The 23,465-nt window shown below is 42.1% G+C and overlaps 1 protein-coding gene across 6 annotated transcripts; it reads right to left on the bottom strand.

Moving 5' to 3' along the window:
• Nucleotides 1–1,036: 1,036 nt before the first annotated feature.
• On the bottom strand, nucleotides 1,037–23,010 carry dpf3 (double PHD fingers 3). 6 transcript variants are annotated; one of them, XM_056363328.1, is made up of 12 exons: nucleotides 22,878–23,010; nucleotides 13,314–13,474; nucleotides 11,241–11,348; nucleotides 8,755–8,888; nucleotides 8,438–8,533; nucleotides 8,106–8,175; nucleotides 7,484–7,525; nucleotides 6,001–6,156; nucleotides 5,751–5,879; nucleotides 2,224–2,336; nucleotides 1,472–1,553; nucleotides 1,037–1,311 (listed from the first exon to the last, which is right to left on the bottom strand). In XM_056363328.1, exons 1-12 carry the CDS (start codon nucleotides 22,907–22,909, stop codon nucleotides 1,244–1,246), a joined length of 1,191 nt encoding a protein of 396 aa, XP_056219303.1. In that variant the 5' UTR covers nucleotides 22,910–23,010; the 3' UTR covers nucleotides 1,037–1,243. The 6 variants fall into 6 exon arrangements, 4 of the variants coding, with proteins under 4 accessions (XP_056219303.1, XP_056219304.1, XP_056219301.1 ...); XM_056363329.1 differs by having other exon boundaries at nucleotides 6,019–6,156; XR_008826045.1 differs by lacking the exon at nucleotides 1,037–1,311 and adding an exon at nucleotides 3,573–4,198 and having other exon boundaries at nucleotides 1,527–1,553; nucleotides 22,878–22,984.
• Between the last annotated feature and the right edge of the window lie 455 nt (nucleotides 23,011–23,465).

The following is a 23,465-nucleotide window of genomic DNA, read 5'->3' as shown; positions in this document are numbered from 1 at the left end:
TAATTGCTTGAATTGAGCCATTGTTAATGTTATAAGTTCCACCTGTGCTTTTCTGACAAGTCAAACTATCTTCATTTGAATACCAGAAACTAATGAGAAAATGCAAGAAAATGTAGTTCATTTTCACATCTGATGTTATTTCAATATATTTCAGATTGGCTTTTTGTTGTTGCCCCAGTATTGATACCAGATGATAAAAATGCTACTAAGAAACTAAGCTTTTTGGCTTCCCTAAGGGTGCAAGACAGTAAAAGTCTGGGAACCACTGATTTACAGTAACAATTATCTCCATGACAGTAACACTGGATCATTATCAACAATGCATAAATAAATGTTTAATTCTATGTAAAGACATGTTAAATAATTGTGTTAAGTGTCACACTGAGCACCATGTTATCCTAGTAACTGCAAGGATACAGAAAACAGACGTGGATTAAAAATGTCAACACGCTCCAAAAGGAATGATAGTCAAGGCTATTTTATTGCCCCATTTCCTCTTAGCATTGGATATAAATTTCACCAAGCTTGACAAATACTGTGAAAAATGACATAATTAACACTGAGTCTGTCCAGATATAAAATAGGAATGTCACTGTAAAGTTTAAACACAAGACAGGAGTAGAGCTGGAAGGAGAAATTTAAACAAACATCAGTCAAACCCACTCAGGTTCCCCCGCTGTAGAGCAAGGGAAGCAACGAAACTCTGGGAGAAACCTCTTCAAAATCATACTCAAATTTAAATCAGGGGGAAAACACCCAGAGATTTCAGATGTTTGGTTTAAAATGAACATGTACTTTACATACACGTACTACACAGTATTGGCCTTTTTCATTTTTGCTTTGGATTTTTGCCGTCTGCTGAGTGGTGAGGTAGAGAAGTGACTGAATGGCAGACTTGCTGTTCACTGACCTATGGTTGAGATTGCATGTTGATGGCATTTGCAGCTGGAGTGTTGCTTGGCTATATGAGAGGTAGAGTATCTCTGCGCCTCACACAGGAAACTGCCCTGAGCCTGCTAATGCACTGGAGTGTGTGTGTATGAGAGAGAGAGAGAGAGAGAGAGAGAGAGAGAGAGAGGGAGAGAGAGAGAGAGAGAGAGAGAGAGAGAGTGTGTTTGAATCTGTGTGTGTTTGATTCTATATGAGATAAAGCTTTTGCTAATGTGTGGACATGTCAAACAGTTATATGCGTATCTACAAATATATATATTGTGTGTATTTGAGAGGAATGTCCAGGACATTATTAAGTTTCTCCATAGGCTGAGGCCTTGTCCTTTAACAGGTCCAGACACAAGTGACAGCTCCAGCTCCCTGTGAAGAGAAGAGAGACAGAGAGAGGCTGAAATCTTTGTCCTGCTTGCTCTTTTCCATATATAGTCTTTGCTTGTATCCTCTCCAGTCTATAGCTCACGACATATATAGTACTAGCCCACTGATGTAAAACCTGTGAGAGTGGCTCTCAGTGTTGTACCTTCCGGAGGCTGGGTCATTGCAGGCTTCAGGCAGTACATGTGGTATCCTCTGTCACAGTCATCACAGAACAGCAGCTGGTCCTACACGGGCAGCACACAATCAACATCTTAAATATTGTATGAAATGTCTACTGGGGGAACATAAATAGATATAAACCCCACCATGAATTTTTAAAAAACCACAAGACAGCTAACAGAGCCGCAAAGAGGCCAAATTCAATGTCAAGAAATGTAGAAACTATCCTGCAGACACACACTATGTCAGACATGAACAACAAAAGCATTTTTTATGTATTTATTAGCATGCAACCTAATATTATCCAACCATGTGTTATTTCTCTGTAAATCAATCTGGTCTTTATTGGTAAAAAATGGAGCTATACAAACTTTAATACATGTGGCTGCCTTCTGGAGTTATGATAATAAATGATAATACAGCTTTTATTAATATATAATTGTGTCAGTCACTGAGTTACGATTTTTTTTAAACCATTGAATGAAAGAGAAAACCTTTTTGCATCATGGATAATTCATCAAGTATATAGAGTACATATCTGCCTGGCATAACTTCAATGTAATTTATTGCCTATGAAAGGCTGAACACCAGCTGTGGAAAGGTCCTGGCATTGAAAGAAAAACATGTCAACTTTAATGCAGTTCAAAGCAAACTCAAAAGGAAATCTAGTAATAACATTTGAGCAAGGACATTTCATACAAGCTTTCCCTCTTCCACAGTATTCAGTATACATACATCGTTCTCTGAGGTTCCACAGAGACTGCAAGACTTGCACTCGATGCACTGCCACTGGTACGTCCTCACCGCCTGCATCATGTTCTCAGTGAACTGCAGGCATGTGGGGTGACCTGTGAAGGAACGGAGAGGAGACACGAGAGAAGTGAAGAGGGAAGGGAGTGAGGAAAGAGTGGATAGCCAGAAGTGTTTACAAAGCAAAGTCAGTAGTGTTTTCTTATGTAATAGTTTACTCGTGGCAGGAGCTTTGAGTTGACTAACAAATCGAAACATATTTACATCAAAAATAAAAAGCTGATTTACATCATCTGCAGCTGTATCCGTTTGTCCCAGTACTGCCTTCAGGCTTTCTGATACACTGATGATGCATTTTCTATATTTATGAAAAAATGAATGAAGACTATCGCCACTATCCACCAAGAGTTTGTAATTTGTTTTGTTTTAATTTAAAGTCTGTATTGGTCTTCTTAATATTCTTCTAAGGAAAATCCTTTTTGCTTAGGTTGTTGGATACAGTGTTTTTCCCTGGTTGTCAAGTGTAGAAAACAATATTTCTCCCTTCATTCAGAAAATACCCTAAGATTATCTTTACAAGAGCCAGCAGTTAGTGTTAACTGTGTCTGTGATCCAGACAAGTGTAATTGCACAGTGTTGACAGCCCATACCACTGGATGAAATTTAGTATCAAAGCAAATCAAGCCACAAAAGACTGATTATACAGTTTGTCTGGGAAAACAAAGCACAAGCAGTGATGTGTGTGCAGGAAAACACTGCCAAGTATTTTATCATCTTCCCTTGAATCTACAGCTGTGACAACATATAAAGAACAATATTTGGTATATGCTAAATTATCTTCTTGTCCCTTGTCTTAAGAACAAACATTTTATAGCTACTGCCATTGCCTTTTATAGCCTCCGTACAGCCTAACAGTGCTGTCAACATCTTTTTAGCACGGTTATCTACATCACCCTGGTGTCAATGGGGTATCAATGAGCCATGAATGAGCCATAAACAAGGATGAATTGATTTATAGCTAGACAGGGAAAGCAGCCAGAAACATTGAACACATTCCCTATCGGCCTCTGATGGGTGAGTAAAGACAAACGTGACCTGAGCAGAATTTAAAGCAGGATAGGTTTAAGCTGCTGCCTGCCTCCCAAATGAAACGGAGGAATTACAGTTGGGAAGAAATAGATTAACAGATTAATAGATGGCAGCCTGTCAGCTTAAAATGATAGCACTTAGCAGCAGGCATTAGAAAAAGCGTTTCTACTCAGCATCTATTGTCAAAAGAAAGAATCTAGTCCTTAAAGACAGAGAGGAGCAATGGAGTGCCAATTGGCTCTTACCTCTCGACTACCTGTCCTCTTTAGCCAATGGAGTGACTCAAAAGTCCACGTTCATCCCTCCCCCTGCCACAATTTACTCCATTTTCTCTGGTCCACCATGTCTGCTATTAATCTTTTCAGTCCAAAATTAATTAGGATGTAGCCATGAAGTTTAGCCTATGATCTTGATTATCTGATGCAAGCAAAGTCGAGTGTAAGGAGTTTGCTTTTGTTTTATGAAAATTGGAAAATGTCTTAACAGCAAAATCCATATAAGCAAAAAAAAAAAAAAGAAGAAAAAAAGCCATTGTATCCATCATTTTCAAGAAGAAGCTGGCTTCATGTGTAAATAAAAGAGTTCAGAATATTCCAGTGACTTTTCAGGTAGAGGCATCTTCAAGGTGAGCCACTGTAGTCCAGTCTGTGCCTTCAGCCTTCAGATTTTTATTGCCACACGGTCCAACTAGTCAAGCCATCGTGTTATCAGCTGTCAGCCACAGCATCATCATCGTCTGACAACAAAATGTCTTCCAGCTCTGCTTCTTCAAAGCCTTGAAACGTGGAGGCCTCGCTGTCTGACGTGTTGCTGAACAATTCTTCGAGAGCACTCATCTTCCTCCCATCCTTCTTCACTCCTCCTCTTCCAGCTACCATGGAAACATCAGCATCAGAGCAACACAGACAAGGCCACACACTCTGCCAGCTGTTCTAACAAACTCTACCGTAGCAAGAAAACATCTCACTTGCTGAAATGAATACCATACTCTCGGTTGAGCTGATTCGACAAATGTTTTGCTGAGATATCCAGCAGATGCGGCTTTGGCTAGTGTGGGGGAAAAAAAAGGGGGAAAGAAACAAAAAATGCAGCCAAATGTGCCATAAGATAATGCATGAAAACTGAGCAACAAAAGAGTGAAGGCATGTCGTCAAAAGGCAGAAGACCTGATGGACGAGGCTGACATGGAGAAGCATGCAGGATGGAAGCAAGCAGCCGAGCCTATGAATCAATATTATTCTAAATGGAAAATGAAAGTTTCAGGAGTTGGCTCTCAATTATCATCGTCTACAAGGCTCATTGATAACCCATTGAAAAGACACTGTAGCAACATGAAAGCTCAATGCACTGCACAACATAAATGTCTAATGAATTCTACATCATCAACTGAAAACACAAGCTGGTCTGACCATATGATTTGAAACGACTATATAAGACTGTATTTTAGTGAACTAGAATAAACTGTATGAACATTAATGTAAATGCTAAAGGCCCAGCTAGACTTTGTAATAACTGTATATTCCAAAATATATTACCCAGAGATATTAAGTAATTATTAATCCACATCTATATTTGATGCAGAGTCTTAAACTGCATCAGATAGGCACCATTTTAGTCCATGTAGCAAAGATAAACATCGCAAGGAAGCGAGGAATACACATGAACAAGATTGTGGATAAAAAGGAAGTACAGGGAAACAAAAATGAGATGTGCAGTAAACACAAATTAAAGCATGAGTCTAGCAGGCAGCTAACTTCTGAAAATCTTTTTTATTTTGTAGAGAAGTAATGTGACATTTTGGTAAATATGGTTACTTCCTTTCCTGACATGAAATGAAAAGACTGATGTCACTTTAATGTTGGTATGCTAAATATGAAGCTAAAGCCAGGTGAGAGTTAGCTTAGCTTATCTTAGCCTGACTTAAATACTGGGAACAAGGAAAAACAGCCAGCGTAGCTCTGTTCGTAGGTAATAAAATCTGCCTACCAGCACCGCTGAAGCTCACTAATTAACTAATTAATTTTTATCTCTTTTTTATAATTAAGGCAAAACTTATCATAAAATCAAAAGATATAATTAGTGAGCTTTGGAGATGCTGCTGGGCAGATTTTGTTACCTTGAGATGAAGCCATGCTAACTGTTTCCTCAAACTAGCTAAGATACACTTCGCTAACCTGCCACACACAGCCATGAGGGTGGAATCAGCCTTTTCATCTAACAAGAAAGCAAATAAGAGTATAGATCAATATGTTTAACTACTACTTTAATAAGAGTAGTCCTCTCTAAAGTCACTCACATGAGATTCTTTTAAATCCACTAATTTGACTGGCAGGAAAACAAAACTATTAATACAGGTTTAAATGCTGACGTCAACAAAGAACCAGCAGTTTTAATGGAAAAAGTTGTGGAGGTTGTGGACTCACCAGAGCGTCCACAGTCAGAGCAGGACACCAGCTCCTCGGCCTGGCCTGTCTTCCTGTTGGAGTCCTGGTCTCCCAGGCAGAAGTCACAGTAGTCGTTGGGGATAACGGCGCCATCAGGGCCCTTCTGAGCTGTTGGCAGGAACAAACACAAGACAGTATACATGAGCTGCCATTTGTTTTCTGACAGCACTGTGTTGCTGTCAGGGAAGTATTAGGGCATTTAATTTAGCATTAACAGAGAATGTCTTACGTCTATGTAGCATCTTACGTTTGTGGTTGTCCGAGCTCTGTGGAGGAGATGGAGCCATCTCTGGTTCTTTCTCCTCCTCACCCTCCTCCTCTGCCAGGTGAGTGTGGGTGTAGTGGTAGCTTAGGCCAGGCCGGTTCTTGTAGCGCTTTCCACATACTAGAGATAAAACATCATCATACATCGATTAGAAACTTGTAAAACTTTGTGCAAATAGTGGACTAAAGAGTCTGCTCAAAACTGTCTCAACTGAACTCAACTGTCATTCCTGCCTAAAGAAAAAGTAACAGATTTTATGCAAGATGTCAAAGAAAATTTGCAGATGCTTCAACTCGCTGTCAATATTCATGTTTGAGGGTCTGACCTATACAAAACACACATATACAGTAGAAAGACAGTTTCACTTGACTGTCCCAATGCATCTACCCCAAGCTGCTACATACCCTATTCAGCTATAGTGACAAGACAGGGTTACTTTTTCCCCAGCTGTAAACATGTGACATGGCGTGGGGGGAAAAGTAAAGTGCATCACTAACTAATGTCACCAATGCAGACAAACATGGAAACAGAAAATGTTAGCAATATAGCTTAACTACGACACGGGTAGGACAGACATGAAAGAAAAACTAAAGACCACTGGGAGCAGGGAACAGATGATACCTATGGCACAACAAAATTTGAAAAGTCTGATAACTTTAGAGAAGCTATTCAGTAACAAGACACAGTAAAATGTACTAGAAGTATCAGCCTACAACTCTGGTAGCCAACAGGGACTCTTTTGGGAGGGTTTAGCTTAAATCTACCCTTTTGTTACTGTGCTGTGACACCATCACTTAACATGTAAGTATCATTTATATAAAAAGAAAGCAAACACGTAAAGCTACACTGCACAGACATATATCTAGTCTAACGTTGTACTATTTTGGAATAATTGAGGACTTTTCACAGATAGAGCTGTAGCCATCATAGAAGTTTCTGATTATCTATCTAGTGCATTATAGTAGTGCTACAGTTTTGCTACCTCTGTTGGTGTGACCAAATAACACAATGTTGGAAAGCTACTCATTCCTTTATAAATGAACTTTTGTAGCCCCTGCCACCCCATGTTTAAAAACTATTGACGATTTTCCTCACAGTGTAAACACTTCTACAATGGCTACATCTATGAATCACATCACAGCTATAGAGTGACCTAAGAAACATGCGTCCCTCATTGCGGCATTAGCTGAGCTGCTGCTAAAGCATCATTTGGCACATGCCAATTAGCAAGCATTAAGGCACATTGAGTAGCGTTAGTGTCATGCAATGCTTGCACTGCAGGTAGGGATGCCTGTACTAGCATAAAGCATTTAAAAGCAGTAGATATCTCCAAAGGATTAGCATTCAATCAGCCATTCCAACACCAGATGCCCATGAGCAAAAAGGCCAATCATAAAGACAGTTCATTGAGCCCCTAGGAAGACAAGATGGCGACAGGTTCAGATACCTTCTTCAGCCTTTTTTGAGTTATGCTTTTGTTTGTATCTATCTGGAAGACACAAAAGCAAACAATAAAAGAAAGACAGAACAAGACACAAAATGAGGATGAGATTCATCAGTTTGAAGCCCAGTCAGTGTGGCTATCTCTGTCCACATCCACATGGCAATCCATTCCTGGGGGGGGGGGGGGGGGGGGGGGGGGGGGGGGGGGGGGGGGGGGTTGTCCAAGTATGTAAGTGGCATGCTAGTCAGGTCTGGATTAACAGCAAACTCTTTCTTCATGCTGCAGTGGACTGCTCTTAGAAACAGAAGAGGAGAGGGCTACCATTGGAAGATGAGAGAAAATGACTTGTCTGATAGATTTATCTCTGCTTTCTAAACAATTTAAAGCAGGCATGTAGAGAAAGGATTCCTGACATAAATACATCATGAAGAAATTAACTTACAGTAAGTCAAAGAAAAGACTTTTGTAATAGCCACATCTAAGGAGAAGAGAGTTCCTCGACTGCCTTGAGCTTTGAGCAACACTGTGATTCCCGAATTTTGAATAACATGTAAAGAACAAACTAATGACCTGATCACAAAAATGGCACATGAGGTACAAAGAATCAAGCTTTCTCTTCTCTTACTGTCACAGACGTAAGGTTTGTCCTGGTCATCGATGTTAACAGGTTCTGTCCTCCTGCGACTTCCTCTGTTCTGAAAGGAAACACAACACACATCTGATGTTTAATCCTCCAATACATAAATATACCAACACAATTTCAGAATATATAAAAACACTCACTTTGAGCATGTTAGAATGCCGACGTTATCTGGCTAAAAGAACTGCTATTGTGGCTGTTAACTCTTGCTATAAAAGGGGTTTTGTTAACACAAAACCCCCTGAAACTGCGTCAGTTATTATTCTCTTTTTACACCACACTCATTTAAAATCTCAGTTTTTGTCTCTGACACTCACTTTGCCTCTGTTTCTGTTCTTTCTCTTTGGAGTATCCAGTTCAAAGTCTTCATCATCATGGAAACCGTCCCCATTTTCTTCCGCCTCCAGTACTCTCTGCAGTATGAGCACACACACACACACACACACACACACACACACACACACACACACACACACACACACACACACACACACACACACACACACACACACACACACACACTTGTTGACTTCATTTCTAACTGAACAGGGATATTAGCTTTGCATCTACTAAAAACAGGACACTGAGCATAATATCATGATGTCTGATGCACAACAAACACATAACAAAATACCTGTATTTCCAGCAACGTCTCCTCTTCCTTATTGAAGCTGTTTTTTTTCTCCAGCAGGCTGTCCCCCCTCAGGAGGGCCTCCAAGGCTGTAGCCTCCCCTGGGGGCACCTCACGCTTGGGGGCCAGCTCGGCTTCTAAGGAGGACGTGGCAGAGGAGAATAAGTAAAGTGTACTTGAGATGGCACCGCGTGTATGTGCGTGTCTCAGGCAGTAAAAATGTGCATGTGCATTCAAATTTACCATTAACATTTACTGATATTTACTTTCTAATAACACAAAACCTTTATATCACTTCCTCTACTGGCCACTTCTGCAGGCCACTTAAGTAACCACCTTTATGTCAAATCACATGATCAAAATTTTAAAGAAAGCACTTTCAAAAAGCTCAGTTTTGGGTCACCAGCATGCGTAGATGGAAAGGCAAAGCAGAGAAAATGTATCAGCGTCAGTGTGGACACGGTGTAGGTGTAATAAAGGACGTTTTAGAAACAGTGGTCAGGGCAGACTGCCAGATTCACCATCTATATAAATAAAACTAAGGTGCACCAGGTGCACGGTAAGAACAGAAATAATGAACCACAAATAAAAATAAAAAAAACCACTGCTTTTAAGCCTAAATTATATCTGACTCTGCCTTTTTCCCTCTTCCAAACTGCTTTATCTTTCTTCCTCTCCCTCTTTTCATTTCCGTAGAGATGAACTTGCTGCAGCATTGACTCTCTGTCCTCGTCTTTGAAGTATAATACCAGGATAAATACAGAATGAAAGTAGGGATGTGATAAGAGAGGCAGGGAGTGAGCTGGGCTACCGAGGCTATAAGGCACTCTTATTGAATACAGAGCTGCTGTGCCACTTTGTCTCCTCTTCTCCGTCCTCCTCCTCTACAGTATACGCCTCCTCCTTCGACTCTGTTGTCTGCTGACACCCTCCCTTCTTTTATATACTAAATCCCTCTTTCCTTTGCTTTCCTCTCTCCCATTTTTCTTTTTGCCTTCACCCATCCTCTTTCTGTTTTTTAACCCTCTCACCTCTCCTTTGACTCTTTGGGGCAAACAGGGAGAGAATAAGTGAGGCTGAATGTTCTGCTCTGCCAGCAAAAAGCAAAAAAGCATCCTTCACTCTAGCCACACATTAACAACACTCTTACACACACAATTCAATCATATTAATCTTAATTTCCTCTTCAGCTAAATGCCAATAGACTAGCACCATCCTAATGTAACAAAAATGTATATAAACAGCCTCAGTGTCATCCACCCTCATGCATTTGCACATTTTTGAAACTCTCAACAGATTAAACAAGGAGTTTATACTGAGGGAAGCAAAATGGCTGCTGAGGCACAGCCCCTGACTTGAGCTGTCACATGCAAAAGTAAAAGCAGAGGATCCACAAAAACAAGGAATTAAATTCTTGTTTCAAACTCTTTCAAAGTAACCTTGTGACAGAGCCTCTGTGTATCTGCACACACACTGACAAACCTCTGCTCAGGAAGCATTAAATAAACATAAAGCATTTCCAAAAGCCCGGGAGAGGAGCACTCACATTCCTCTGTCGTGTTATGATAGATATCTGGACCAAACTGCAGAATTGGATCTCAGAAAAACAAAACTGTAGACTTCTACTCTTTCACCCTCAGCTACAAAGGCTTTACATCTCTAGCTTTCTCTTTCTTTATGTGCTTTGGTTGATGGTTGGTTGCAGCTCTGGAGAGTTTTTTTTTTTTCCTGCAAATGACTCTGTCCTCTGCTCAAAGCTGAATCATTCTCTATGGAAAGCTCTGGAGTATTATATTGCGTCTGGAAGACAGCGAGGGGGAAACAATGGTGTGGCAAAGCAGAAACAAAGACCTGCCTTTATTTCTCCCCCTTATCAGGTTCCTGGGCCCATTCCTTTGCAAAAATCCCCTATAATATACACACACATGCATGCATGTATGCACGCACGGGCACACACAGACACACACACACACACACACACACACACAAACACACACACAGACACACACACACACTTCCACCTCATAAGACTCACTTACATTCTAATGCCTCATGGACAAATGATTATAGAGGCCCAGTTAGGGTGCTTCTGTGCTGTAACAGAGAGCAAGAGTCATGTGTGGGGGTGTTTGTGTGCTCATGTATGCGTGCGTGTGTGTGTATGTGTGTGTGTGTGTGTGTGTGTGTGTCTACTGCCAGAGAACAGTGAGAGGAGGCATTGATTCAGGGGAGAGAATGAACCTGGAGACCTGGCGAGAGCAACGGGCTAACGAGAGCCAGATGGTCAGATAGTGAGCATTAACGCCACTCTGCTCTGTGCAGCTACACAAGAGCACCAAGGCCACAAACATAACATGATGTAGACGCGCGTGTAAGTGAAGGTAGTTTGAACACAAAAATGAGAGGGTGCATGATGTGTGTGTGTATGTGTGTGTGTGTGTGTGTGTGTGTGTGTGTGTTTGTGCGCGCGCGCGTGTTGTTTGTCTTACCTAGTCGAAGCTCACACAGGCGGAGCTGGGGATCCAGAGGAGGGTGGAGTCGCCTCTTCTTTCTCCAGCAACGAGCAGGGTAGGTATACATCTGTCCTGCGGCCTGGCCTGCACACACACACACACACACACACACACATAGTATATGTACACACAGGCAGACACGCAGGCACACAGGAAGAATTTTAACAACCATTGGAGGGCTTACTATTTTAACACAACCTGCACCAAGACCCTTCCACACACACATTAACACAATCACACACACACACACACACGCACACACACACACACACACACACACACACACACACACACACACACACACACACACACACACACACACACACACACACAATGCAAAAAATTGACTTGTCTTGTTTTCCTGATGTTCAATATGTCCTGATTTCAGTGCTCAACATGATGGTCCACAGAAAATTTGCGTAGTTCATCATACTTAATGTTGATTAAACTTAATGTATAGAATGGTTATATTCAGTTTCACTCCAAACAAGTATTTACATAATATTGCTTTGTCACTTTTTCAGCAAAGCAGGCTTCTTGTACTTTAATTGAATATGTTGATCTCTGCCCTTGTGTTCTAATCGTATCCCTCCATTAGCTCAGCAGACGACAGAAATGGGGGGAGCAAAGGTTTTTTTTTTATGTGTGCGTGTGTAGAGAAAAAAAAATCAAGAGAAAGCAGGGGGGAGGGATAAACCCAGAATAAATGCATATAATGTGAGCTAGGTCTGCCACAAAGTATAGGGTGTGGCCTGAAGGGCTTTGCATACAAGACGGAGAGCAGGCTATTTGTGTCCAGCTCTCGGTGAAGAGCAGATTGTTGCCTCTGGCTGTACAGGCGACCCAGATGTGAAGAATGCATGCTGACTGCGCGTCTCAGGATAAAACAGCAAGTAGCATAAGTAATATAAGCCTAAATAAATATACAAGACAGGTTGATTCGTTTTTTTTTTTATTGATTGATGAGATCTGTAAATCCATCCTTTCAGTCATTAATATTTATACATTTTTTTGTTTATTCACTCTCTTGCTGAGAGATAGATGAGAACATTGATGCCGCTCTCATGTGTGTGCATCCAATCTAAGGTAAGAGCCAGCAGCTAGTTAACTTAGTGTTGGAGGAAAAAAAGGTCCAGGTCCGGGCCAGAGAGTGAGTCTAGATCTCTTCACCAACACTTAACTTTCTACAAAACTGCACTTCTACTGGAGTCAAAAAGATAAAAAAAAAAAGAAGTCACTGGAGATGATCAGAGTCCAACGCAATAGAATTTATTCTTTCACAAGAACAAAAGCGAGATCAGATCCGGATCTCAGCTGAAGACAGAGTGCCTGTACTCAATCATATATAGTTATTTTCCTAGGTGAATTCTCCACCTATTTTCTAAAGTCAACCTATCAACACCTCAGGAACAATGGTGCTCAGCTGCGTGTGGAAACCAAACCAGGCCTGCCAGGGTAGCGTAGCAGGACCAGGTGTCCAGAAGCCTCTCGTCTACCCCAACTAAGGCTCCTGTTCCAGGGCATCGTAGTACAATCAGGCATCCAAAAGCCCCTCGTCTACCCTAAACCTAAGGCCCTCATCTATCCTCACTCTGGGCGTCGCTACAGCTGCTACTCCAACACCATTGCTCCCAGGGCCTTCCGACCATTTTGTTTTTACTTTATTCCCTCCAGGTTCCATTCTATAACAATCTACCTCAGTTGTGAGTATAGCTATTCCATTGGATTATATAAGTTTAGCATTCAGTATATTTATAATGCATAGTATATTTTAGTGAAAAATGACTACAGCATTAGCTTAGCATAAGGAGTGGAAGCAGGGGGCAGCAGCTAGCCTCATTCTGTGTGAAGGTTAAAAACTCTGCCTCTTAAATTCACTAATTCACAAGTTAGATTTTGCAGTGACTTCTTGGACTCTACACTGGTTGCCTGGCAATAAGAGTGACAAAAAGACTCCTGGAATTTACTAGAAATAGTTTGGCACATAACACAAAAGTAGGAGTGGAACCTTTTTTTTTTTTTTTTTCCAGCCCTTGTGGTGTTTCTCACCTGGCTGGCGATGGCGCTTTTCCATCCAGATGTAGCAGTTGTTCTGTGCCACGCCGGTTTGCGAGTCCAGGAAGGGCATGCGCACGCTGCGCTCGGCACAGAGACGGGCATTGTAGCTGCGACAGTGTTCGATGGCCTCCTTGTAGAACTGGTCACCCAGCCTGAACACAGACAGAGAAACAGGTAGACAGAAAGATCACTTGTGATGCATTTAATTCATTTACTTCTACAACAACTGTCCCATTCATTCAACATCTGAAGTAGATTGAAAAAATATTTCTTTGTGGAACACAAGTTACCCGCAACTAACATTATAGTCTTATTTTTGCTGTTAGTCTAAGCTATCTGCAGCATGCTGCTTCGATTTCTGCTTTCTGCTCTCTGAGTCATTCCTGATGTTGAAGTCCTATCGGCTGAATGTTTTTTTGGATAGTTAATGGTAATACCATGTGCTGGGCGGATGATGAGCTGATATGGTCTGCAAATCAAGTATGAGCGGGCCTGTTCAGTCCTGGTTAACTGTAGCTTAATAAACACACCCAGCCTTCTCTCCACAGTTTGACTTAGTGTGTTGTGTAAACTCTGGATTCAGTGCAAACATCAGATGCAGCATGACGACAGCCGAGCTGAAGAGGAACATCTACACAGGTGGGGAACAATAGGGGTGGTGAAGGTGCACACGTACAGAAAAAAAAAACAGATGATGAACCATAAGAGATGAGGAAATGTTTTCATCCTGTCAAACTGATAGATGAGTCAGAGGGCTGGATCGAAGTCCACACAACAGCTGGGCTACACACAGGTGTACACTCACACTCACACTCACACACACACACTCACACACACACACACTATCGACCAACCAGAGGGTATAAATCAGGATGGGAGCCATCAATAACGTACCACAGTCTCAGTCTTAAGGCAAGATTTCTGCAGCTACGATCATTAGAAACAGACAGAATAAACCAAGATTAACTCACTTTCGCCACAGATGAAAAATCCACCTTGAGTAGGTTATTCTTTATTTAATTACAGAGCTGAAATCCAGGGTGGAGGATAGAGGAAAGAAAGGGATCTTTAGGAGCACACATGGCTCAGTTTCTAAAGCAGTGGACTGAAATAGTCATCCATCTTTGAGCACAGTTTACTGTTTAGTTAATATAACATAAAGGAGAATTTGATGTCAGTATCTTGGATCTGACTCTGGGTCTTGCATTTGGATCTCTTGCTCTTGGGGCTATACCCAGGATCTTGTCTGTCTCTCTGTGTATGTGCACACATGTCTATCTGCCTGCCCGTCATCCTGTCTCTCTGACTGTCCAAGCAGACATGGGAGCTCTGTGGATTCTCTACACAGATATGTAAAGAATGCCAAGCTGGACAAAGACCAGCACTCTGGTCACACTGAATCTCACAAAGATGTGCAGTGTTTGGAAGAGGTGGGAGCGGAGGGTGGATGGAGGAGGAAAGGAACCGGAGGGGGTGGAGGGGCGAGAGGGCAGAGCGAGTAGCAACAGTGAGTGAACCAGGTACTGCATGCAAAGAGGGAGAAGGGGGGAGAAAATAACAGATGAGGACACAGGTATGAAAGAGGTGCTCAGTTTGCAAAAGAGAAAACAGAAATATGAATAAAAAGAGGGAAACTTGGACACGTGGTGCACAGATGAAGGTTCCCAACTCACAGCTGCGTTATCGCTTCTTCTTACCGCTTGTAAAATGTGAATTACACTTCAACTTTGGCTACTGCCACATCTGGACAAAGATCAGAGATGAATGGGAGATTTGCTGCTTTTGACATTTGGAGAGTTGATCAGATGTGTTGAGAGGGAATCACATGTGGCTGCGTTTTTTTCTACTGGGTAGAAACCTGATATAATAGGACAGTAAAGCTGCCTTACATGGCATAAACATGATCAACAGCAGAACAAATGTGCATTTAGACTGATGACAGGGAGAGCCAGGCGATCGGTTTCCCCATGTGTCCAGTCTTTATGCTAAGCTAAGCTAAATGTGCCCTGGCTTCAGCTGCATATTTACAGCACAGATATGACAGCGGTATCTATCTTCTCATCTAACTCTTGGCAAAAAGCAAATAAATGTATTTCCCAAAATCTCAAACTGCTGCTTTAAGGTATCTTTGGCTCATTTTAAGTCAGTTTTTCAGAGGATTAGCAATAACAGTGATGTACAGCAGAAGTTGTCAGAATTATTGATACATCTATTCACATAATTTATTACAGTAGTAATAAATTGCAGCTGCAGCACAAAAGTAGAACCTCAAGTGGCTGTGTGTGTACCTTCAGTGTGTACAGTGTATGTCTGAGGTCTGGGCTGAAACACGTGGCGGTTGCTGGCTGTGGTTTTTTTGTCAGATCTACAGAAACGAGGAGTGCAGCTGGTGTTTTTGGTGCTGCACCTTTTTTACAGTACGACTAAAACTGACAGTCACAGTGATGGAGTCAAATCCAGATCTCCAGAAGAGACTCCCTGTCAACTAACTCACATTCCCAGAGGTAAAGCGTTATCTCTGCTGTCACTCTATGTTCCCTGAACTGAAGTAAGTGTGTGTGTGTGTGTGTGTGTGTGTGTGTGTGTGTGTGTGTGGACCTACAGGCTCTTCTCCTTATCTGTCTTTCCCGCTTTCCCTCCCTGTGTCAGCCCATATTGGCTGTATGTTTCTGTCCGATTTCCAACAAACAAAGCGCCTGTATAACGTCCCCGGGCGGCTTCATAAACTCTTACATAAGCGAGTGTTCGTGCCTGCTTGTTTGCCTGCTGTGTTCATGTGTTTGATTAAGTGAAAGTAAAGAGACACCGTGTGTGTGCATATGTGTGTATTTGTATGCCTTCAAGACCATCTGTGTATGGGTTGCGTGTCCCGAGACCCCACCCCACCCCACCCCCCACCCCCCACCCCCCACACACACACACACACCCTCTCTGAACCTGATTCGACCATCTGAGACTGTACTGTGCTCCTGTTTGTACCCATTAGTCCACTGTATGGCTGATCCTAGTGATGGTGCTTATGTAAGTCGAGTTTTGCATGTCAGGGAACACATTCCTCTTGGTAAACAGCTTCCTGGATACTGATGGAATCTGCAGTTGCAACGTGTGTGTGTGTGTGTGTGTGTGCGTGCATATGTGTGTGTGTGTGTGTGTGTGTTTGTATGTGTGAGTTTGTCTGTGTGTGCCACTCTGATTGTCTCAATTGCTCCCATACTAGCACAGAGAGAGGCTTTGTGTGTGATGGTCACTCTTATCACTGCTAAGTACAGAGGCAATGATGGGCCATTTCATCAGCTAATGCTAATCGTTTACAGGTCAATGTTTCCAGGTAAAAGCTCATAGAGAGGAGAGGAGAGGAAACTCTCTGCATTTCAATTCTCTCTTTTGTTCTCTGTTTGGACATCAAGGGCTATCACCCTCACAGGTGCCCATGAATGATTTATCACAGCCAGAGGGAGACATCACTGGACAGCTGAGGTGCCAAGTTCATTTGCACTGAACTTCAGGTGAGCCGATAGGGTCAAACACACTGACTCCCGAAGACCAAGTTGAGCACCAAAGAAGAACTTATGAACGTAAGGACTATTCAAACTCACACTCAAATCCTCCTCAGCCGAGTGGAAGCGGAAGTTCTGTTTATCGGCCTTTTTGTTTGCATGTGTGCTGTCATTCCTCCCCATCAATCTTACTCTCATCTGCCAGAGGTTTCTATCAGTTGTGTATTACTCACAGCATCTCATTCTCCTACTTTCTAAAGAGAATAATTCATCCCTGAAAGAACAATAAATCACTGTCACACTTCTCTCCTTCTTAGTCAATTATTCAATTTGTCAACTGAATTTAAATTATAAGAGGAGGATTTTTTATTAAAGAGGATTATTTTAGTCATTGTTTTATTAACTTCTTAACTGTGAGGATTTGCTTTTCTTTGTCATATATGATGGTCTCACTCTCTCAGTGTGAGCTCTGGGAGGTATAATGGGCATATTTTAGATCATATGATTATTCAGGTAATTGAGAAACCAATCAGCAAACCTGCTCTATTTAGAATTATCATAGGTTAAATAAAAACAGAATAAATCGCCTCGTGGTCGTATGCCTCCACCAAGTTGCAGGAAGTATGGACACAATCTCTCCTTCCTGAGTTACATCATTGAATAATGGCCAGATGTGTTTTTGCAGAACATAATGATGTCACAGTGAAGTTGACATTTGACCGTTTAGATATAAAATGTCATCACGTCATCATTTTATCCTATTAGACATTTTTTAGACATGTTTTGTGAGGTCACAGTGAGCGTGACCTTTGACCAAAATCTAATCAGTTCATCTTTGGGTTCAAGTGAATGTTTGTGCCAAATTTGAAGAAATTCCCTCAAGGCGTTACTAAGATATCGCATTCACGAGAATGGGACAGACTGACAACAGAACACCTCAGGCCCCGACTGTTGCCGGCGCTTAGGCATAAAAAATTACCATTTTGCCCCGAGGCAGGAGGTATTTTGTCAATCTTGTCCTCCTCGCTTCAGTTTACCATAATCACACCTATGTCAATCATTTTAATGAGCTCTCTGCTCTGAAGCAACACCTCAGCTGATGTCGTTTGGAGTTTATAGCATCCATGAGTCCACAACAGGCTTTTCTAGGAGGCTGAAAATCAGTTCAGGAGACGGCAGACTGACACAGAATTATTAACATTAAAAACATTATTTTTAGTTTAAAAAAAACTAACATCAGCCTCTGGTAATGTGCAAAAAGCTTCACTCGAACTGACTGGCTGATGTGTATTATTCCACACAGACATATTTTGTAATAAAACTTGCAAAAGGAAATCTTAAACACAACTAATAGGATCATGGGACTATGGGGGTTTATCACAAAGTGGACACATGACAGTGAGAGGAGATGCAGTTTGGACTAAGAATTAGTATGAGGCACCAAAGGAAGTGCAGTTTAGGGCAACAGCATATGGGCACTGATAGGCGTCTTTGTGGCATTGGTAGGCCAAGCAGCGGGTGAAGCAGAGAGGAGGGAGACATAGAGGAGGAGGAGCCAAGGAGGAAGAAGGGGAGGGAAGCAGTGTCCCGGGGCACACGTGTTCCCTTTCAAACCCTGTCACACTCATTTTCTCTCCAACCCGCGGATGTGTGTACGCACGAGCGCACTCTCTCTCTCTCTCTCACACAGACACACACACACGCGCTTGTCCGTGCACAAACAGACACACAAAGGGAATAAAAGGAAAAGGTGCAGGGTGCAGTCCGAGGGGGGAGAGGGGCGAGCAGCTAAAGAGGAAAGGGTGTTGCAGTGGGGGAAACCCTGATTCAGATGCTGCTGTTGTTTTGCTGTGGAGGTGGGGGGAGGTAGAGACGCTGAAGGCGGGTGAGGTGAAGGAGTGGGAGCTGGAGACGTGGGCTGAACGATAACTCACTTCAACTCAGCATGGGGGTCACTGGAGGAAATATGAGAAAATGTGTCTCCAAAACAGAAGATTGTGAAGAATAACATACAGTCACATCTCACTTCTCACACAGACACAAAAAAAATTTAAAAAAATAAAAAATAAGGAGAGAAACATATGCAGAACAGGGCAGAAAGGATTGATCACTGCATGGAGTGATCTAAAAAAAATGTTCCTGGCCATTTAATTCCCCGTGCCTGGAAACCATTCCCGGACATTCCCATTCCCTCAGATAGACAAAGGCCAGGGTTCGCCCCTGTGCTGAGGGTGTAGTATAAATGTATGCAGTAAATTCAGCCAGACAGACACCCCCCGCCCCCCTTCCCCCCCCTAACCTCCATCACTCACTCATGCTCCCTTTCACGCAAATTGGGGGAGGGGCACATGGCTGCACAACCACCTACGCATGTAACAAACATGCACAATAAAAACACACAATCCCAAACACATTAATGAACCAACCCTCCCCTCCCTTCCCTCTCCCATCTCCTTTACATTTCCCCAAATCACATCCCACCTCCTCTCACTCCTTATGCAAACACAGTCAAACCATTTTCCACCTGGTTCATTATAAGCCTCAAACCTAATGATAAGAGAGAAGGTGAAAGGACACACAATATGCACGTAAACACATCTCTGCACATGAAACACACCGCTCATTTGAATACTTCTCATGTCAGCTCTTCATTATGTCCCATCCCACACGGCCTCACAGGTTTTAATCACAAAGAAGTCTTTGTAAAAATGAGACTTTAAATAAATCAAGTAAATATGCACGATTAAAACATGACTGAATGAGTCTAGAAAGCCAGACATATTTACTGCCAGCTGCTGACGCTCGTAATTCATCTTTCAGAGCTGAGCACTGGCAGGAGAGAAAGGCTAGATCATTACCATGTCCTTATTGAATGCATATGATTTACCGGGCCACATCCTGAGGACAGATGACAAGTACGCCCCATTGTTTCAAACAGACAGTGGACTCACACAACTGCTCTGCCTGGAAAGTAGACCACAACATTATTTCCCATGATAGTAACTCATATGTTACTTGATATTAGCTCTTACACTCCTACATGATCATTTCACATACAGTTCCGGACAGTTTGCTCACGATTATGGCATGGGCGTATGTCTGTTTTGGTAGGTGGACTCACACATACACACATTGTTTTCCCTTTTTGCAGATATTGAATGGGGTGGGGGAAAGTCGTGGCCTATATGAAGGGCAGATGGGGCTCCCTCCCTCCATCTCTCCCTCTGCCCCAGCATCAGACTGTCTGTCTTTACATCTAACTCTCTCTCTCTCTCAACAGATGGACCCAGGAGAATACTGGGACGCTCCTAATCTGATGCTCTACGTGCAGAACTACGGACAAACAAAAACAAACACATATATCTACAGTCTCTACAGCCTAATCTGTTTTGGTAGAATACAGCAGCTTAAAAGATTTTTTTGTGCATGTGTGTGTGGCAAAGTCAGATATATTTTGGCTGTCAACAATTAGCTCTACAACATTTAATTACACATAATTACACAACTGCCTTGAGTGAAAGCAGATATGTGACTCACTCATCCACACCCCTCAAATATTGTAAAAATTTAAAAAAATAAAAAATAAGGAGAGAAACATATGCAGAACAGGGCAGAAAGGATTGATCACTGCATGGAGTGATCTAAAAAAAATGTTCCTGGCCATTTAATTCCCCGTGCCTGGAAACCATTCCCGGACATTCCCATTCCCTCAGATAGACAAAGGCCAGGGTTCGCCCCTGTGCTGAGGGTGTAGTATAAATGTATGCAGTAAATTCAGCCAGACAGACACCCCCCGCCCCCCTTCCCCCCCCTAACCTCCATCACTCACTCATGCTCCCTTTCACGCAAATTGGGGGAGGGGCACATGGCTGCACAACCACCTACGCATGTAACAAACATGCACAATAAAAACACACAATCCCAAACACATTAATGAACCAACCCTCCCCTCCCTTCCCTCTCCCATCTCCTTTACATTTCCCCAAATCACATCCCACCTCCTCTCACTCCTTATGCAAACACAGTCAAACCATTTTCCACCTGGTTCATTATAAGCCTCAAACCTAATGATAAGAGAGAAGGTGAAAGGACACACAATATGCACGTAAACACATCTCTGCACATGAAACACACCGCTCATTTGAATACTTCTCATGTCAGCTCTTCATTATGTCCCATCCCACACGGCCTCACAGGTTTTAATCACAAAGAAGTCTTTGTAAAAATGAGACTTTAAATAAATCAAGTAAATATGCACGATTAAAACATGACTGAATGAGTCTAGAAAGCCAGACATATTTACTGCCAGCTGCTGACGCTCGTAATTCATCTTTCAGAGCTGAGCACTGGCAGGAGAGAAAGGCTAGATCATTACCATGTCCTTATTGAATGCATATGATTTACCGGGCCACATCCTGAGGACAGATGACAAGTACGCCCCATTGTTTCAAACAGACAGTGGACTCACACAACTGCTCTGCCTGGAAAGTAGACCACAACATTATTTCCCATGATAGTAACTCATATGTTACTTGATATTAGCTCTTACACTCCTACATGATCATTTCACATACAGTTCCGGACAGTTTGCTCACGATTATGGCATGGGCGTATGTCTGTTTTGGTAGGTGGACTCACACATACACACATTGTTTTCCCTTTTTGCAGATATTGAATGGGGTGGGGGAAAGTCGTGGCCTATATGAAGGGCAGATGGGGCTCCCTCCCTCCATCTCTCCCTCTGCCCCAGCATCAGACTGTCTGTCTTTACATCTAACTCTCTCTCTCTCTCAACAGATGGACCCAGGAGAATACTGGGACGCTCCTAATCTGATGCTCTACGTGCAGAACTACGGACAAACAAAAACAAACACATATATCTACAGTCTCTACAGCCTAATCTGTTTTGGTAGAATACAGCAGCTTAAAAGATTTTTTTGTGCATGTGTGTGTGGCAAAGTCAGATATATTTTGGCTGTCAACAATTAGCTCTACAACATTTAATTACACATAATTACACAACTGCCTTGAGTGAAAGCAGATATGTGACTCACTCATCCACACCCCTCAAATATTGTAAAAATTTAAAAAAAAAAAATTAATTTGCCAAACCATATTCCTGTCAAATCATGCTTTGTTTAAAACACTCATATGGCCTCTTGCACAACACATTTCGTGAAACTAACTCTGCACATTCCGCATGATCAGTGTAAACATCTGCTGTCAGTGAGCAGAAAGACAGACATACAATATAAACTGAGCTGAGAGTTACAAACAAGTCTTAGTCCGTTCATATTTCGCAATTTTTGCATATTAAAGATGAAACAACGTTTGCAGCTGTATGGTAGATGTTTTTACAAATCAGAGAATGTTCATGCCCAGATCATCAGGATCAACACCGTTAAAAGTCATCAGTTTTTAACAACTTCACAAACACTGCCCTTCCCTTAAATCGGTATAATATTGCAGGTTTCCCATACATCCATGAAAGGAGGAGGTCAGCAATGTATAATTACATATAATAATCTGCTGTGCTTTGTGTGGGCTACATCTACTTGACAGCACGAGCCGCGCAGTGAGCGAGAGTCGCCCTCTCAATGTGCGCCTTGTGACATTAGTTGCATGAAATTATCTATGCAAATTCACCCGTCCAGCGCTGACAAAGAGCCCTGCTTGCAAACTTTCTGTCAGCCGTGTTTATAAAGCAGAATGTGGACGATGGCAACTTTCTGTCCAAGTGAAACCAAGTCCGCGAGAGACATTTACGCGCGGCTTGGAGACGCTTTCTCTGCAAGATTGTGAATGAGGGCATGCTTTTATATCAGTATTACACAACACAGCAAACAGGCAACGATACCTGCAAAGAACACACACACACACACACACACACACACACACACACACACACACACACACACACGGAGACTGTACATGGCAAGAGTGTTAATTTTGTGATTCTAATTTAAACGCGCGTTAAACCTATATAATTACCATGCTCACTACACAACATGCAAACAACCTATGCAATAATTCAATGAAATATTAAAAATTTACTCACGATTTTAGAGGATTATGAATGACAGTCGCCATTTTCCTGCAGGACTGTAACGTAATATTCCAAATCTCGGTATAGTTTGGGACCCTTATGAAAAAACACACAACAGCCAATGCGGTCCTGGGCACTGTGCTCCCTACCAATACAACACCAGCATCAAGACATTAGGCGTGGCTTCAGGGAGGTATGTCAAAATCAATGTCCCGGTCCTTAGATTCTAGTAATCTCATAAACTTGATTTAGGTTTAGTCCATTTGAAATTAGATGAATATCATAAACTATGAGTTTTGATTGGGTTAAGGGGTTTTGACGTCTGATTAGATAATAATCCACCAGTTTATAATACAGCCATTAATTTTAATTACTCAAAATTATGAATGACTAGAATAAAAATGCACCGACAGACAGCACACATTGTGAGCATGTACATTCATGCATGCATTTGCATTTGAACGTCCTTCAATCCAAAGAAATAAAATAATTTCCATATATTTATCCTGATGCGTGGCTAAAACGATCGCTAAGAAAACAACCAATGAATGCCTTCTACGTCACACACTATTGTTAGCAATAGCCCAATGAATGACATTT

Source organism: Seriola aureovittata, chromosome 19, assembly GCF_021018895.1.
Source record: "Seriola aureovittata isolate HTS-2021-v1 ecotype China chromosome 19, ASM2101889v1, whole genome shotgun sequence".
Classification (NCBI taxonomy): Eukaryota; Metazoa; Chordata; class Actinopteri; order Carangiformes; family Carangidae; genus Seriola; species Seriola aureovittata.
Note: the sequence above shows the minus strand (reverse complement) of the source record. Positions and strands in the feature narration are given on the sequence as shown.